At 43.2% G+C, this 18,622-nt stretch overlaps 1 protein-coding gene across 1 annotated transcript; it reads right to left on the bottom strand.

Moving 5' to 3' along the window:
* Window positions 1-678: 678 nt before the first annotated feature.
* Window positions 679-17,314, bottom strand: mknk2b (MAPK interacting serine/threonine kinase 2b). The gene is made up of 14 exons (XM_042322133.1): window positions 17,164-17,314; window positions 16,391-16,593; window positions 15,855-15,942; window positions 15,587-15,688; window positions 15,365-15,462; window positions 12,969-13,048; window positions 12,663-12,736; window positions 12,366-12,470; window positions 11,912-11,967; window positions 11,584-11,679; window positions 5,266-5,460; window positions 4,891-5,055; window positions 4,738-4,778; window positions 679-4,587 (listed from the first exon to the last, which is right to left on the bottom strand). Exons 2-14 carry the CDS (start codon window positions 16,439-16,441, stop codon window positions 4,314-4,316), a joined length of 1,425 nt encoding a protein of 474 aa, XP_042178067.1. The 5' UTR covers window positions 16,442-16,593; window positions 17,164-17,314; the 3' UTR covers window positions 679-4,313.
* Window positions 17,315-18,622: the final 1,308 nt, after the last annotated feature.

Raw genomic sequence — 18,622 nt, 5'->3', positions numbered from 1 at the left:
ACAGCATACAATGACATTCTAGACGTTTCTGTGCTTCCAACATTGTGGCAACAGTTTGAGGAAGGCCCTTTCCTGTTTCAGCATGACAATGCCCCCGTGCAGAAAGCGAGGTCCATACAGATATGGTTCGTCAAGATCGATGTGGACACAGAGACGATTTCAATCCCATCAAACACCTTTGGGATGAATTGAAACGCGGACTGCTCGACCTCAGTAATGCTCTTATGGCTGAATGGAATTAAGTCCCCACATCTAGTGGAAAACCTTCAAAGAAGACTAGAGGCCATTATAGCAAAGGGGCGGGACCGACTCCTTAATGCCCATAATTTCAGAATGAGATGTTCGACGAGGTGTCCACATACAAACTAATGTGTGGGGTACAGAGACAAGGTAGTCATTGAAAAATCATGTTAAACACTATTGCACATTTTCTCTTGAACTTATTTAAGCTTGCCATAACAAAGGAGTTGAACACTTGACTCAAGACTAACTTTTCATTTTAAATTAAAATCATAATTCCACTTGGACATTATTGGATATTGTGTGTAGGCCAGTGAATTCACTCTCCTATTTAATACATTGTAAAATTCAGGAAGTAACAAACATTTTGAAAAACTCAAGGGGTGTGCATTCTCTGAAGGCATTAAAGTATTCTTAACAGAAAAAATAAAAGCAAAATAAGTGGTTCAAAGCATTTTTATTGTATCTTTAGAAAAACACAAAATTCTCCAGTCAAATGTTGCTTTACGTGAACTGCAAAATCAGTCACATGGTACAGTAAAGTGCTTATTTAAAATCAATGTTTGTCTGATGTAATATGTACTTTCAAACATTTTTCCATCAATATTTTTGGGCTGGGAGAGGTTAAAAACAAGTATCACCAACACTCAAGAGAAGCCTCAAGGCTTGAGGATATCATAACCACATGGTAGAAAAACAAATCTACATGTTACCTCCCTCAAACTCAACTATTTATAAAAATGTTTATTTAATTTCAACGTTAAAATGCATTGCCGGTGGGCTACATTCAAATTGTGGGGAAGTGGATTATGACTGTCCAGTTGACTTTATAAAAAGGTATTACAAAAAGCTAAAAATAAAATAAGAGGCTAGGGATAGCTTGTAGTCATTCTCTCCAAATAAAAAGGCAGTCCTAAACTACTGCATTGGGTAAAAGTAGAAATGACGAAGGTAACTCATACCTTAGATATAAGAGTACTACCAAAGTCTTTCTGCATTTCTGAGAATCCCAACAAAACGTAGAGAGAAACATTTTTGATACTTTGTTTTAAAGTAGAAACTGATTTGAATATGTATTTTCAAAACCCTGAAGACCCCTTACTTAGCTTAATGCTTTTGTTCAGATTCTTGATAGCATGGTAGTTTCACAAACAAAGAAAACAGCTGCATACACAAATTCAAGTAAGTCTTACTATAAGACATAAAACCCCACAAATATGCATTGGTAGAAGGTTTCTTTAAAAGATTACAATCAGTGTCCTATTATCAGCATAATGGGCCATATGACGTCAAGGGAGTCATTATTCCCCCCCCAGAGTACCACACTGCGGTGCTGGCAATACCACATGGACATTCATAAGTTTAGTAGTTTTACTCCTTGAGAATGCTGCTTGCTCGTGTCATAAACCTGTAAGAAACCTCAGGTAAAAAAAACAAACTTGTTTTCATGACTTTTACCCTCTTTGGCAAATGGCTACAGTGTCTTGAGACCATCACCATAAAATAATTGTTCAAATTTCAGAAAGAGCCTAACTTGTTTCCAAACAGATAGTTACCAATACTTTTCACATACAAATCAGTATAAGCCTTCATTATTTTACTCCAGATACAAATAAATGTTTAATAAAAAAATAAAAATCCCCCATCAACACATCCAGTATTCCACCTGAACACCACATGCAGGTTGACATAAAAAATATCAGTGGCACATTTAAACATTGACATGGAGTTAAACAAAGTAAACCTTCTGAAAAGAACTGATTAATTACAGCTACATGGCCTCAGAATAGTTATTTTCTTCGAATGCTTTTCCATTTTGTATAATCCCCCCCCCAATAGTCTCCTTCACCATGTTTTATGCAAAGTTATGATGCAGTTTAGAATCATTCTGAGAGGGTGTGTCACATTATAAAGGACTGTATCAGGTTACCCTCTTAACGGAAAAGCCTGATTGTTCTGAGCTCAGGTTTCAAATCCAAATACAATAGCTAAGTCACAGCAGCCAAAAATGTGCTTTTCTACCCCTGCTATGCTTGACAGGTTATGACAGCCATGGCATAAAATTACTTCACACTAACCAGCAGTCAAATTACTGAAGATGTATTAGATGTCATCAGACCATTTAGATGTACACAACTTGGCATGTGGAACCAAATTTGCCATTTTTAAGCGAGGGTAGCGTCAGGCAAACCCCTTTGAAATGTCAGCGGGGTATACAACTAAGCTGGATCAAGGAGTTAGCCAGCTAACGTGCCTAAATGTTCAAAAATTACTTTTCGAAAGAGAAGCTTGAAATGGGAAGTCTCATTAGCTAGGTTTCCATCCAATTGGCAACAGAGTTATGTAAATATTCTGAAACTTTGCATAAAAACAAATACACGCATTTTTCCCAGAGATGGGTTTCCATCAAGTTGACCTGTTGAGGATAAAAATGCTGTACGTGATGACGTAGTGCACATAAAAATAACTTTTGCGGTTAAATTCCCATGTACCAAATTCAAGTTTCCATCGCATTTGCAATTCTGATGGTTTTGTCAACAAAATAAAAATGGTGTTGTATTGCAAATATGCCCACTGGTCTTGATACATGTGCTCTAGTCAACAGCTTGCAGATAGAGTGCTGGTAGGATAGCCTACATGAGATTATGGACGAAATAGCAAGATGTGTCAAAAAGCAGCCAAGCACCATCATCATGTTTCCAGAATAAGACCCTCAATATTATTGGAAAGGAGCAATCAAATCACTGCATGATCTTTCTCCACCTTGTGAAGTTAATCATAACTTGTCATCTGTAGCCTAATAAAGTGCATTCTGTGATGAGTCGTAGTGGGCCGACCACAACATATCGCATGACTCCAAGTTTACTACAATATGTTATATCAATATTTGCGTCACCATCTCCTCACATAAATTGTACTGACAAATCTCACCTTGTCTATCATATTTTGTTTAAGCATTTGTTAATCACCATTTCCATCAGGCCTGCTGTGACAGACAAGCCATAAAAATAAAAAAAATTGCATATAAAGTTAGGATGGAAACATGGTTAGTGACTAAACCCCAAAAAACAATACGTTTAGCTTTCTTAAATGAACAAGAAATCAAGTTCTGATTTTTAATCCAAGTTAACTGGCTAATTTATTTGTCCTGCCTTGTAGTATACCTGTCTGGTATCAAATTAGTTACATGCACCAACAACTTTGGGTTGGTGCATAAAGTCTCTCTTGCAGAGGCAGGCGAAACAAATGGAATTAAACCCATATTGCATTGTAGAAATTCAGGAGGAATGAATGTTGAATGATGCATGGCCAGTGCTAGTTTGGCATAGTTAATTTCATCTATGAAACTGAATTGGTAGACATTGCAGCGTAATAAGGGCTGGTTATAGATACACATTCTCTGGTACTAGAGGCTCAAGTGCACAGCCACAATGTTTTATACTGTGGGCTTAAAACCTTCTAGAGAGGCTCAGTTGAAGAGGAATTTATCCATTAAGATAAAGCAAAATAATCTGAAAGCTTTGAACGTCCCAGCCAAACAATGGACTACACCAGGACCTAACAGCATCCGCTTCCAGCATTCTGAACTCTACACTGAATCCCTCCACATCATCTTGGCTATTGCATAAGCATGTATGCATCTGCTGATGGGGCATTCATGCATACACATACAGGCAAAGAGAACATTCCAGGTAAACTTAAGTCACAGTTGATCTAGTTATAACGTGAAAGCAGCACAACAGGTAGTCCTTTGGTGTCTGAGCTTGGTTCAAACGTTCTGCCTTAGACTTAACAAAATAAAAACAGAGCTTGAAGAGCCCTCCCATCCACCTCCCAGTCCCAGCAGGCTGGATGTGCATGCGTATGCATGCCCTGGCTGATGTGCTTTATAAGTGCTGCTGTGGGGCAGAAGGCAGTTAGGAAACAGAGAGCAGGCATGGTAGCGGTCTCCTGTTAAAGATGGGGACATGCCTGCAGTCAGTGTGGCTGAAGAGCTGCGGTCAGGTAAAGGCCAGGCTGAGCAGTCGTCTAGAGATCTGAGTTGGGGGTGGGGGGGGGGCAAAGGTGGTTGTTTAGGCACATGATGACGTGATGACGAGGGGGGTGAGGAGCTGACTGAGCTCGGAGGCAGAGACGGGCCCAGTCTTCAAGAGGCTGCCCCTCTGCCTGCGCTTGGCCAGCTTTGAGTTGGATGGAGGGGAGAGGCGCATGGAGGCAGAGCTGGCTGTGATGACCATGGGAGCCTCGTCAAGCTGCTGCTGCTCCTCCATCACAGCCTGCTCAGCCAATTGCCGGTTCATGGCCACCACCTTGCCAGCAAAGAACGTCAGGTCCTTGGCACTGTTTCTGATTGGATGACACCAAATATAGACATTAACAATGCAGAAGGTGACACTGCATTTTCAATAGTTGTACTTTCCTATAATGAGTTGATCAGGATACACTACACTAAAACATACCCCCTATCCCCCAGGAACTCTGAAAATATGAACTCACCTTTGATGTAGGATAGATGTTGGCAGAGTATCAGAGAAGCCCTAATAAAATAAAATAAAGCAGAGGGACCCATTTTAGACAAAAACAACCCCCACCCATTCTACCCACTGAAATGTGTGTCAAGGAGTGGGAGGGAGAGCGCTCAAGACTTACCCCCTGCACCCATGGGTGCTGCAGGACCTGGCCGGCACTCAGTCGGTTCTTGGCGTCCCGAACAAGCAGTTTGGAGATCAGGTCTTTGGCACTTGAGGAGATGTGAGCCCAGTCTTTCTCAGGAAACTCATACTTCCCTTCCTGGATACTCTCGAACAATGTGTTCTGGAAAAGAAATAAGAACTTTCTTGACCATCACATAGTAAGGAACGTACAGCTTGAATTTCACAAGATGTACACATGCATCTAGGACTACTATACGTCCTACTAAACAAACAAAATACAGTTTCAGGAGCACACATGATAAAGAAAAGGGAGAGAAAGCTAGAGCGAGAATCTGATGCAGCAGGAGGTGGTCTTTCCTTCCTTCCTTACCTGGCATGTGTGGCACGGTTCTCCCATATCCCAGCCACAGTCACTGCCGCAGCGGCCCACAAAGGGCGGGTAGCCGCTCAGCAGGATGTAAAGGATGACCCCTAGGCTCCACAGGTCACAGCGCTTGTCATAGTTGGTGGCCTCCTCACTGAAGGCCTCCACCACCTCAGGGGCCATGTACTCTGCTGAGCCACACTGCAGGAAACAGACAGATTGCAGGGTTAGTTAGCACTGGGCTGGGAACAGTCAACAACTACCACCTGAGGCTACTGCTATATAAAAACAGCTGAATGTAATATGTGAGTACAACAGTGAAAATTAAAAACAAGTCTATGCTGTCCAATGTCCTCGAACAAAACATTTGCCTGCTCTATTCAGCTGATGCCTCATGTGCCTCTGCACAGAAGAATAAGCCTGTATGAGAGTCACATAGTAGACAGCAGCTCTGGGCTAAACTAAAGCAGTACAGATGGGCTCAAGGGGGTGGGGGAGGATTATCCACACTGATGGATTTCTGTAAGTCCCCCTGCGCCAAAACATCTCTACAGAAAATGTAACTTGGCATGAAGAACATTATGTGCAGTGGGCTGGGAGGTGAGGGCAGGAATGAGTGGGGCCTGATCTTAGAACTCGGCTCAAAGCCCACGGTGGACCGACTGGTCAGGCTACAGGCTCAGCGTGACTGTGGGATGTGAAACTAGGCCAAACACTGAGCTAGGAAAAGAGGAGTCGGTGGGTCAGTCTAAGAAACCCTAGCACAGTTGCATAACTCCATCAAACAAACACCCAATAGTGTTTTAATACTTTGAGCAGGGATGAAGGAATGCGTGGGTCGCTAGTTCAGCAGGACAGGAGAACAAAGCCACTCCTTAGGAGTTGGCTGCCCTCAGTTCCCTGCTCAGATTTAATGAGCTTCTCTTCTGTTTACTTTCAGAGAAACTAAAACAACCTCGTGGCAAATAATACATCCGACTTCCATGTGAAGCGAGCACTGTGTTAAGAAGCAGTGCGGCTTGGCGGGTCATGTTTCGGAGGATGCATGTCTCGACCTTCACCTCTCCACAGGCTGTTGAAGCGATGAGACAATTGGATATCACAAAAATGCAGTAAAGATGACAATAATCAACAAACATGATGATTCCTCAATCTGTGGGGTTAGATTGACCAGACCATATAAACTAAACCCAGAGCTCAGGTCAGGAGAGGTATCAAGGACACCCTTTCAACACTCCTGATTGGCTAGCTAGCTTTATCATGAATGGTGCTCTGGTTGAAGGAGGGGGGGGGGTTTAAAGCTGACACTGGGGTGTACATTTACTCAAAAATAGCATTCTTCTATCCGAGGAGAGGCTGGAGTGGTCTGTTGGCCAGCGAGCCCCAACCCCTGCACAGCTGGTTGCCTTCCTTAACACTACCAGATTCAGGTCAAATCCAACCCTCATGGAAAAACCAGGAGAAACTGCCACACTGCCAGCTGAAACACAACAGCATCATGGAAAAGATACATTTCTGTCCACCAAGGTGCTTTAGAGGAGTAATGGGATTATGATCAAAGAGTACTCATGTTTCAGAGCTCCCTTCAAAAACATGGCTAAGCCCAGCAGCCAGAGATAGTCTAGCCATCCTATGACTGCTCAAGGCACTGATAAGGGTGTGGGGCAGCTGAAGGGGGTAAAATGAGAGCTCAGCTCAACTGATACCTGTACAACAGCAGATTTGAATTTCTAGAGTAGCTAAACATAACCATGCTGGTGCAATACTGCTGAAGACTTGCATCAGTCAATACTGCTGAAGACTTGCGTCAGTCTCAAACCATCCTGCTGTGACACAGATAGTGGTTAATCAGCCAACGTCTGTAGATTTGTTGGTGAACTCAACCTGGGGCTTTCCTAACCATGTGACCAGTCAGCCCATGGTCATGTGACAACACAGCTGTTTGAGGACAGCTTACAGAAAGAGGAGTTGGTCTTTCATCAGCACCTCAGCTGCACCAGACAAACCTCTGACAACTTCTGTGAATTCCCCTTAAGGTGCAGCACAGGCCTGTGTGTGTTCGTACGGCTACACAGCCCCATGCCGATCTGTTTTCACCACTAAGTTCAGGAAACCACAAATATGATTCTCAGAAAAGAGACCAGCTATACCCTAAAATTCACCCCCCTTGCTACCTGAAGACTTTCAACCTCTACAAACACAGTACACAAATTGTCTTAGTGTGCCTTTTATCAAATTCAAATTTACTCAAGCACATGAAAGTATTTACAGATTTCTGAAACTATATATTGGAGAATAACATGGCCTAAATGCAGACATGCAGGTAAGGAGGGGGGTTTGAGGGTGGAGGAAGAGAAATGAAAATCAGATAAGATTGCCCCGGCGATGAGGCAAAAGAAAAACAAGGGCAAGCATATGAGCAGCTCTGGGCACACACACGGGCACACACGTCACACACCCCCCCCACTCCCCCTGGCTCAGCCAATCAAAGCACAGTTGCTAGGTACAAGGGCAAGACTCAATTTCTATAGAACAAGCTTCAGACATGGGGCTTTTGTTTCATGAATACAAAGAGAAAATGCAGGCTTGCACAAATGTGGTGAGAGAAAGTGGGTGGCAACTACAGTGAGAAGAGACCGGAGGGTGGGTGGCGATGTTATTTCTGTTTCTGCATGTTACAGCTCAATACCAGAGAAATGCAGCAGAGGCTCAGTGAAGGGAGACATTGTTTTGTTCCAATTACCGTTCCAAGGAAAATAAGGTTCATTCAGCCACTTCCACATACCATAGTTTAGCCTCGCTGTCTGTGCAATCTGTTCCCTGTAGCCTTAATCCTACAAGGATATTACATCTAGTTCTTTCCACAGGAATGACAAAATATCTTAATTCAAAAAAGTCTGACCTGACCCAGGGAAATCGCTTAGATAAAGACCAGGCTCTTGTTAAAACCAGAGGGGGATGCAGGCAAGGTGAGGGAGAGAGCAGAGAGCCAACATCAGAGGGGGAGACCACTCAGCACTCACACCACCTATTCAGTCTCCAACGTGGGCCAAATGTGCGAGTGTGACACACCCCACCACAGACTAAACCCGTGAGACCCCTGGCCCCACAACTATTCTACCAAGAGGCCAGGGCAGAGTTGGCCCACCAACAGGCTGCTAAAGCTAGGTCAGGTTCCAATGAAAAATCCACCACCCCTACATTTCTCCACATTCCCCCTCTTGCTAGCCTGGACAGGCTATCAGCTTCACCTGCTAACACCCATCTCACTTCCTCTGACAGCTATGGGAGGAGGGGCAAATAATGAGATTGGTTCCCTTTACATTTGAATCATTCCAAAAACTGCTATTCTGGGTTCAAAAAGAGTTATTTGACGAAACGTGGGGTTAAACCATCATAACCCCATGTGCCTCACCATTTCCACTGAGAAGTAGAAGGATGTGGACATTAGACTTTTGGGAATTCGAATGGAGCTGACAGGAGCAATCCAGATATCTAAGCCTAGGAGCTGCCAGATAGGCTGTGTGTGTGTGCCCCCCCCCCCCGAATGCGCTCTCCTGAGAGTCAATCCCCAGGTGACGCCACTGGGGAGCGGCACCGTAAAAACACCCTGCATTATTATCTACCTGCCTCAGGGAAACAGCCAGCGGCAGGGCATGTGACCGATTAACCTCACTGGGGCTTTGTGCTACGTCCTATAAATCATATCTGCCTTCTAGGGACGCGCACCGGTCCAAATGTGTAAGCTATGACTACGTCGGTCCGAACCCCAAACCGATCCAAATGTAACATGCACCAGTCCAAAAAAAACTAAATAAATTCAAAACACTACAAATTGCTTTTTCATTTTAATTACCTTTTTCTACCTTCCAAAAATACTTAATATTTAGTGACAACTGACACGTCCTCTCCTTCAGTGTTGAACTAAGCATGTAACTGCGATGAGTTACAAGTCACTTTTCATGCCGAACAACCCTCGGGAATATCAATAGTCTAGTCACAGTGCCCAGCTTTGCACGCTGACCACTGGGAGTTAACCGCCGGAAACAACTGCCAGAGACCCCTCATCTGGCTATACCTGCTGAAGGGGGCTTACAATAGATTGTTCAGGTTCCCCCATCAGCAATAGTTTTGCTTTAAGCAATCAGTGTATATGGTAATTTGTAGATATGAAATGATCAAATTCTCATTGTATAACAAGGAACCACTTTTGTGAGGTGCACTGCATGGCCAACACTGGCGGAGAAAGGTAACACGACAAACTTTGAACCAGTCAAAACCATTCCATTTTGAGATGGGGTGAAATCCAAAGATGAGCTACACACCATTCAAAAGTTTGGGATCACTTAGAAATGTCCTTGTTTTCCATGAAAACACACACATGAAATTAGTTGTGAAATGAATAGAAAACAGTCAAGTCTAAATAATTATTTAATTTAAATAATTGTCCTTCAAACTTTGTTTTTGTCAACAAACAAAAAAATCCTCCATTTGCAGCAATTGCAGCCCTTTGGCATTCTAGTTGTCAATTTGTTGAGCTAATCTGAAGAGATTTCACCCCATGCTTCCTGAAACACCTCCCACAAGTTGGATTGGCACTTCTTATGTACCTTACGGTCAAGCTGCTCCCGCAACAGCTCAATAGGGTTGAGACCCGGTGACTGTGCTGGCCACTCCATTATAGACAGAACACCAGCTGACTGCTTCTTCCCTAAATAGTTATTGCATAGTTTGGAGCTATGCTTTGGGTCATTGTCCTGTTGTAGGAGGAAATTGGCTCCAATTAAGTGCCGTCCACAGGGTATGGCATTGCAAAATGGAGTGAGACTTCCTTCTTCAAGATCCCTTTTACACTGTACAAATCTCCCACCAAAGCACCCCCAGACCATTACATTGCCTCCACCATGCTTGACATGTGGTGTCAAGCACTCCTCCAGCATCTTTTCTGCATCTCACAAATGTTCCTCTTTATGATCCGAACACCTCAAACTTACATTTGTCTGTCCATAACACTTACTTCAATCTTTCTCTGTCCAGTGTGTTCTTTGCCCATCAATCTTTTCTTTTTATTGGCCAGTGAGATATGGCTTTTTTCCTTTGCAACTATGCCTAGAAGGCCAGCATCCCAAAGTCACCTCTTCACTGTTGATATTGAGGTGTTTTGCAGGTACTATTTAATGAAGCTGCCAGTTGAGGACTTGTAAAGTGTCTGTTTCTCAAACTAGACACTAATGTACTTGCCCTCTTGCTCAGTTGTGCACCGGGCCTTCCACTCTTCTTTCTATTCTGGTTAGGGCCAGTTTGCGCTGTTCTGTGAAGGGAGTAGTGCACAGCGTTGTACTAGATCTTCAGTTTCTTGGCAATTTCTCACATGGAATAGTCTACATTTCTCAGAACAAGAAGAGACTGATGAGTTTCAGAAGAAAGGTCTTTGTTTCTGGCCATTTTGAGCCTGTACTCAAACCCAAATGCTGATTCTCCAGATACTCAACTAGTCTAAAGCATGACAGTTTTGTTTCTTTAAAACAGGACAGTTTTCAGCTGTGCAAACAATTCTAATGATCAATTAGCCTTTTAAAAAGATAAACTCGGATTAGCTAACAACGTGCCATTGGAACACAGGCGTGACGGTTGCTGATAATGGGCCTCTGGAATATATACACAGGCATACATTTAAAATAAAAAAAATACATCTGCCATTTCAAACTACAAAAAAACCTTTTGAACGGTAGTGTATATTCATTGGCTATGTCATAGCTAAATATCAATACATTACTAGCGCAAACACTTAATCTGCAAAAATGACAAGTTCGAGTGATTATAATTTCAGAACCAAGGTGAGGGGGACAAAAGCATAGGCTACATTGCGGCGGCGGCGACCCCCCCCCTCCCAATTTGATAGTGATAGTGTGGTGGTAGATGCCTAGTCTCCCTTATGGCTCAGATGCCTTCAGCATATACACCATAGATATACATAATTTACACCCACACAAGTGCACAAACAGATCCAGCTCATGAGCTCCATCAACAGCAGAATTTAGCACAGAAAATGAATACGTTTATGCAACAAATGTCAGTAAATGGCATCCAATCGTTCTCTAGTCAAACCAAAATGCACCGAATCGTTTCAAACTAAAATGTACCGCTTTGGAGCCTTTGTATTTAGATACGTATCGAATCGTCTTGAAAGGGAACGATGCAGATCCCTACTGCCTCCCATAAAATGTCTGTTTCCCTCCCATACCATTTCCACAAGACTATTTACACATGCAGTCAAAATGAATCAAGGTGAACTGGACTGGCACAACAGTGTAGTAGACTGACTGGAGTAAGGAGCTCTGGGGTGGAGATGGGTGAGCTGTCGCTGTTCAGCTTGATCCCACTGCCCAGGTCAAAGTCACAGATCTTCACAGGAGAGATCTACAGAGGAAGGGAGTAAGACACGTTTTAGATGTTACAAAATCATCCTTTCTTCTGATGCCGCTCAAGAGATTAGTGACCAAAGTTCAGGGTGTTGGTTGATGTTTATGCCTTTCATTGGGTATGATAGCACTTTAGGAAGGCGACTTACTGGCAATCATACTTAACTTCAGATTAGCGTGCCCTTGTGCCAGTGACTAAAGATATCAGACACCCAGCATTGGAAACGTACCTTGTCCACGTGCTCACACAAGATGTTTTCCGGCTTCAGATCTCTATGTGCCATTCCTTTAAAATGAAAAAAATAAATACATTAAAAAAAAAGTGTCATTCTAAGGTATGGTGAATTAAACAGAACGGGTGGGTTGTACGTTGGCATGTGTCAAATGACCAGTATGGGCCACTGCTAGGGATCACAGGGGGACTATGGCTGACCTTTCACCCAACAGCCCAGGTGTGGAAGCGACACGCGAGACCTTAAGACCATTTATTATACCCAGGAGTACAGTGGGCCGAGCCTTCCAACCATCTGCTGAAACCAGATCAGATAGTTGCAGTGCAAAGCCCTCGTGAGACATGCCAGCCCATCTCCAGGTCCTTCCCAGTACCAATGTGAAACTCAAACCTCCCCCTTGGCCTGCAGGCAAGCCCTGGGCTGTGGCTCGACCCTGCTGGAGGACGCTTACCTTTGTTATGCAGGAAATCCAGAGCGCTGGCGATGTCCTGCACCACAACGCATGCTTCCTGCTCGCTAAAGTGTTGTCTCCTGTGGATGTGAGCCAGGACCGAACCTGCGGGTCAGCAAGACTTATTACTCTGCTCCCTTACATGGTCTTGTTTAAAAAGTGTCTGTATTAAGCGACACCGACCAAATCAATGAGACTCATGCAAGAGGAAATGGTGTATTTTACTAAAGCATTACATTAGCCCCTGAGACTGGTGGTGAGGGTTCAGAGCATTTAAGCCTGGTTGGAAGCACTCACCTCCTCTTAGCATTTCAAACACCAAGTAAAACTTGTCTTCCTCCTCGAAGAACTCCACCAGCTCCAGGATGTTTCTGCAGTAAAGGAAACAGGACACGGTCATTATGTGGTCAAGCGATTATAACCATTACTAAAAAAAATATATCAGTCTGGAAATATTTATATTGAATAACTGGAAAAACTTGTCTCAGAGCATTACTCATTTAGTGCGAAGAGCATCTGTTGAAGTAAGGTACACTGCTTTCTACAACAACAAAAAAGTGTCAGAAGTCAGCCATGTGGTTGGCATATAGGTAGTAATCTTACCTGTGACCCTGGCACTGGTACAGCATCTCCACCTCCCTGAAGACGCGACTGCGGCTGTGGCCTGGTCTCTTCTCAATGATCTGGAGTGGAGGAGTCTGGGTTAGGCTTCCAACCACCATGCATGTATCATACTGTGCCCTTAGCACCACTTCAGGCACAGCTTGGATGAAGGGTTAACCTAATTCCGAGGTTGCCTAGTGCCTACCCACCCAGACAGCCAATAGGTTAAGAATCACAGCACCACACCTCTAAATATAGTATAAGTGTGTAACCTATATTGCAAAAAGGGGCAAAGGGTTCATCCCAGCCATCACAGGCAACCAGTTCCCAGTTGCATCAACAGAGTGGAGACTAAATTTAGCTGCAGTACTGTTGTGGGCTGCTGCCTGGCAGTCCAGCTTGTTGCAAAGCCAAAAGAGACTGCTGACACTAAAAGCAAATGCCTAAATGTTCCAGCTGCCCCCTCTTCTCATTGTCTGAGGGTGTACGTGACTCTTCCTGTTAGCTGGATTAGAGCTGCCATTGAAACCCACCGGGCCAGAGCACAATGTTTCTAGGATTAGAGGCCTGTATTGACCCAAAGCTTTCTCCTGAACACAACTTCCAATGAGTAGTCGCCAAGTAGCAGACACTAGTATTAATTGATAGTGGGAGAATTGATAGATGGCTAAATGAATAGCCAATGCATGAGGGTGAGCCTCATCTCTATGGAGGGCTGTGGGGTTTTTAACTGTCAGACAGTCACCCAGCAGGGGCTATACATCCCTGCAGGATGGCCTCATTGAGTCATACTGCAGGTCTGTAAATAAACCCAGGCATGTGAATTCCCAGGCAGCCCAGGAGCACTCAGTATGCTGGGTCCAAGGATGAAGCTAACCAGGAAAGAAAGCAAGCAAATAGAAGACTGGCCCCTTCAGTTTGTTTTCCTGCAGCTCTGGCTTTTGTTCTAGTGTTGCGACACTAGAGTTTCCCCCAGACGTCGGGAGGGGAGGGGTAGTTGACGAGGACATCTGGTGTGGGCAGTCTGAGACACCGCCAAGCCCCAACTGACCTTCAGACATGGGTTCTCCCACACTCCACCCCCTAGAACCCCTCTTAAGTGAACAACTATTACTAGAAAGATTTGAGGGGAACAAAGATCATTAATGTACTGGATGCAAAAGTAATGTTTGTCTTACAGCATCCAAAGAATCCATACAAAATGTGGAACAAACTAAATCTTACAACACTTCTGCAAAAATGGAAAACATATCAAATTGAATTTCACAACATTTACCTCAAGGCAAAAGGAGGGAGAATGAGTCACAGGAATCCAACAACTGTTTTTCAAACCACACCCCATTTTGTAGGGGGGCAGTGCTGCTAGAGGAACAAAAATAAATGATGAAGTGACCGCGCCAGGTCATAACCCTTACCGGGTTTATGCGGGAAATGGCGAAGACAGAGGACTGCCTCGCTTCTAGTCCTACAAGCATTTCGCTACACCCGCAATAACATCTGCTAAACACATGTATGTGACCAATAAAATGTGATTTTATGTTTTGGCACTGCTGCCAGCACACACACCTCCCGCCACTAAGAGCCTGGCTGACAAATGAGAGCAAAGAGGGGGTGGAAGTAGCCTTTGGCTGGCTCTTATTGGATAGCAGAGCCAGAAAAACACAGTAAGGGGGAGTTTCTGTGATAGCAGTAGCTAGGTACCCAGTGCCCATTAAAAACTACAGCAGCCTCAAAACACTGACAGAGCCTCATACATCTGTTAAACAGAACAAAAGTGATAAAGTCTGTCTTGAAATGTCCCAAACAAGGTTACAAGAGTACAGCCCACAAATGTAGATGCAGGAGAAGACTGGGTCAAAGAGGGACAGCAGGGAACCTAGTAGTTAGAGTGTTGGGCCAGTAAGTGAAAGGTTGCTAGATCAAATCCCCAAGCTGACAAGATAAAAAGCTGTCGTTCTGCCCCTGAACAAGGCAGTTAGCCTAGGAACAGTGGGTTGTCATTGTAAATAAGAATCTGTTATTCACTCACTTGCCTAGTTAAATAAAAAAACATCATTAAATGAAGGGGCTATATTTCCTGAGCAATACCTTCATGTGCACAATTCACAGCTTGTGGCTAATGATCAATGTAACATTCCTATTTTGAGCACAAGCCAAGGCCCAAACAGCAAAGTAGTGTGACAATAGCAGTCACAGGCCCATGTCAGGAGTGACGCACACATCAGACACTACCCTCTGAAGTTGGCAATATCCTGGGAAAGCCTTCAATTACCTTGCCTATAAAAATGGGCACATTCCCAAATTCTATACAAACCACTTATTAAAATTACAGTTAGGCACTCAATGATATTGGGGCTTATTTTCAAATAACTTGTGCAACATGAGAAACATCTTACCTTCACAGCATATTCTTTATTGGTGATGAGGTTGATGCAGGTCTGCACTCTTGCATATGCCCCCTCTCCAAGAACCTCTGCCTGCAGCCTGTAGACATCTAGTAGGACACATTAACAAAAAATTAGAACTGTAAAAAAAAAAAAAAAAAAAAAAAAAAAAGTGTTATTTTGTACTATAAACTACAGAATCTGTCCTTTACATGAGTTAAGAAAATGACTCACCCTCAAATCGGCCAGAGAAGCTGTCAGTGGCCCTGCAACGCTTTTTCTTCTTATTTCTCTTCTTGGCATCAGGGATGTCAATAGGTTGGCTGGAGGGAATATCTACACAAATCACAAACATTTGTAAGAATAATATAGAATTACAGCATGCTACTTAACATAAACTGTAGTACCATTTCCTATGTCCCCGGATGCCATTATTGACCTATTGGAGTAAGATGAGAACTTCAGAGTTATGGATTCAGTACAACAAAAGGAATGCACTTACCATGTCTATTCGACGACTCAAAATTGAAGTCGGAATCAAGGAGGGATCCATTTTCTGTGAATTCATCAGTCTCAAAGGGATTTTGGCCCTAGATGAGCAGAACAAACCGGTGAATTAAACTAAAAGTTAGGCCTTGTTCAAAATAACCCACACAATTTATGGTAAAATTAGCAACATATTTGCTACAGTGGCAATGGTCTCATCCATCACAACATTGAATCAAGCTCCAAGAATTTCACAGCTGATACTGTATCCAGTGTACAATTTTGTGCACTGCCCACTTGTACCCAGGCTTCATACATATACATACATACATACATACATACATAATAACATCTGAACCAATCTGTGCTGTTGTGCCATTTAAAAACATTGTCCAAGTAGGCCAGTTTAACAGTCTCCCTCTAACTCAATATCCATATCTGTGTGAAGACAGATGTAGTTAAATATAGCAAGATGGAGTCTGGTCTCACACTCTTCTTCTCTCCCCCCCCCCATCTTGTAACCAATGCAATCTAATAGAAACACTTATTCACCTTGAAAGAGCTATGGAATCCAGTGACTTCGCTGATCATATTTTGCACCATTTTGCTTTGATTATGGGGGACTGATGGCGACTGCAGCGTTTGTGGTATCAAATTACACTCTCCCAAAACAAAACGTTTCTTTTAGAGAGAATGCAGCAAATTATCGCTGTGCTGTCTGGTCAAGATGATGCGCTTTCAACCAGACGGGAGCACTGTGGTAAAAAAATAAATATATATATACATAGTATAAACATTACACAATCGGGAATATTTGACAACAATAACCTAATTAGGCCTATCAAGCTAGACACGGGGTTAAACATTGGAAACATATTTCGTTCCTTTAACGAGTAGCTAGCTGTACTATTACATTTACAAATAGTTCACCCAATTTACATAGCGCAGCTGGACCCGTTGTCTGTTGTCAAAACACGTTTACTGAACACACACTGCGCTAGTAGAAGCAAATACTGTCCGTGAGGACACTGCACAGCAACATGCATTTGCAGCTAACTAATCAACTAGCTAGCTAGTTAGTTAATCGTATCAATATCCTGAAATGAATTACCAACGGAGTCAACCGACTAAACAAGCTAAGCGTGAAGAAATATGTAAATAAAATGTTAAATCAATGAATCGATTTGGCCAGCCAGAAAGCTAGTTAACTGTTAGTTACTTATGCTGACGCGCTGTCAACCATCGACAAAGCATTACTTTCGATAAACTCCGAGTAGAAAGGACGTCAAGCCAAATTAACTATCGACAAACTACTTTTAATTTACCCCGTTTTCGCTTTTCACAGCTCCAGTGTTAAAGCCGTTATTTGACCCACTGCTTTCATCAAAGCTGCAGAGATGGTCGAGGGGAAGCCAGATCGTGAGTGTGTGGAAGATGGAACGAAGTGTATCCCGACAAGGCTTTTTAATCTCACGACTGTTTCCGCCCACTTCTCGGTTCATCCAGCCCCTTCGGCTACTCGCACCCAAAACACAACAACAGACGGTTGGTTCATCACATGGGCTGGGATTAGGAATTACGTGTGTTCTCGTTGAGTGGCGCAGCGGTCTAAAACACTGCATCTCAGTGCAAAAGGCGTAACGACAGTCCCTGGTTCGAATTCAGGCAGTGATTGAGAGTCCCATAGATTTCCCTAGTTAAATAAAAAATATTTCTGTTTCTATTTCAGCCAATAGCATCTTTCCTAACCCCTTCTCAATTATTTTGTAGGCGTGTAAACAGACACAGCCTTTCACCACATTGTGGAGATTGTGGCATGTTGTTTTCTTCTATAAAGCATGTTCAGTGTGCTAGGTTTTAGGAGAGGGGACAGAAATGGAACTGGGTGACAGTGGATTGCTTTGTACTCCCTGAGTTCAAGTGAAGAAGAATGCTGGAATGAAGAGGATGTAGACTAGTGTGTGTTTAGGGCACAAACAATGATCATGTTTATTCAGGTGTAGGCCTATCGTGTTCTGTCAGACATGGCGAGAGACGCATTTCAGCAATAGCATAAGGCTAAGTATTTTTCACATTGATTCTGAATAAAAAGTTGCAGCCAGACAGTTATCCTACTCAGGGAATTATGTTTCTGTGTCTTTACCGAGTCTAACAAAGTTCTTCTTACATTGACTGGACTTCTACAGATAATAGCCTATGCATTTCACTAATCCTTGTTACTTAGGCAGGCTGGCGATGACAAATTGCAATAGGGAATCACGACATAGACTGACCAGGTGAATCCAGGTGAAAATGGTGATCTGTTTTTGATGTCACTTGTTAAATATACTTCAATCAGTGCAGATGAAGGGGAGGAGACAGTTTAAAGACGGAATTTTAAGCCTTGAGACAATTGAGACATGGATTGTGTATGTGTTGAATGGGCAAGACAAAAGATTTATGTGCCTTTGAACGGGGTGTGGTAGTAGGTGCCAGGCGCACCGGTTTGTGTCAAGAACTGAAACAGCGCTGGTTTTTTACCCTCACAGTTTCTCGTGTGTATCAAGAAGGGGGGTGCAACTCAGTATTAGGAAGGTACTCCTAATGTTTGGTATACTCAGTTCATGTGAATGCACACACACACACACACACACACACACTAGTTTAGTGCAACGTACATGTCATATACAGGGCTATTCATTGATGGAGAATAGAGGACAGTAAACTATTAGTAGTATAGGACCCTTCATCCAGTGGCAATTTTAGCATGTAAATCTTGCTGAGGTAAACAAAAAACAAACATTT

The sequence above is a fragment of the Oncorhynchus tshawytscha genome, linkage group LG05 (genome assembly GCF_018296145.1).
Source record: "Oncorhynchus tshawytscha isolate Ot180627B linkage group LG05, Otsh_v2.0, whole genome shotgun sequence".
In the NCBI taxonomy this organism is placed as follows: Eukaryota; Metazoa; Chordata; class Actinopteri; order Salmoniformes; family Salmonidae; genus Oncorhynchus; species Oncorhynchus tshawytscha.
Note: the sequence above shows the minus strand (reverse complement) of the source record. Positions and strands in the feature narration are given on the sequence as shown.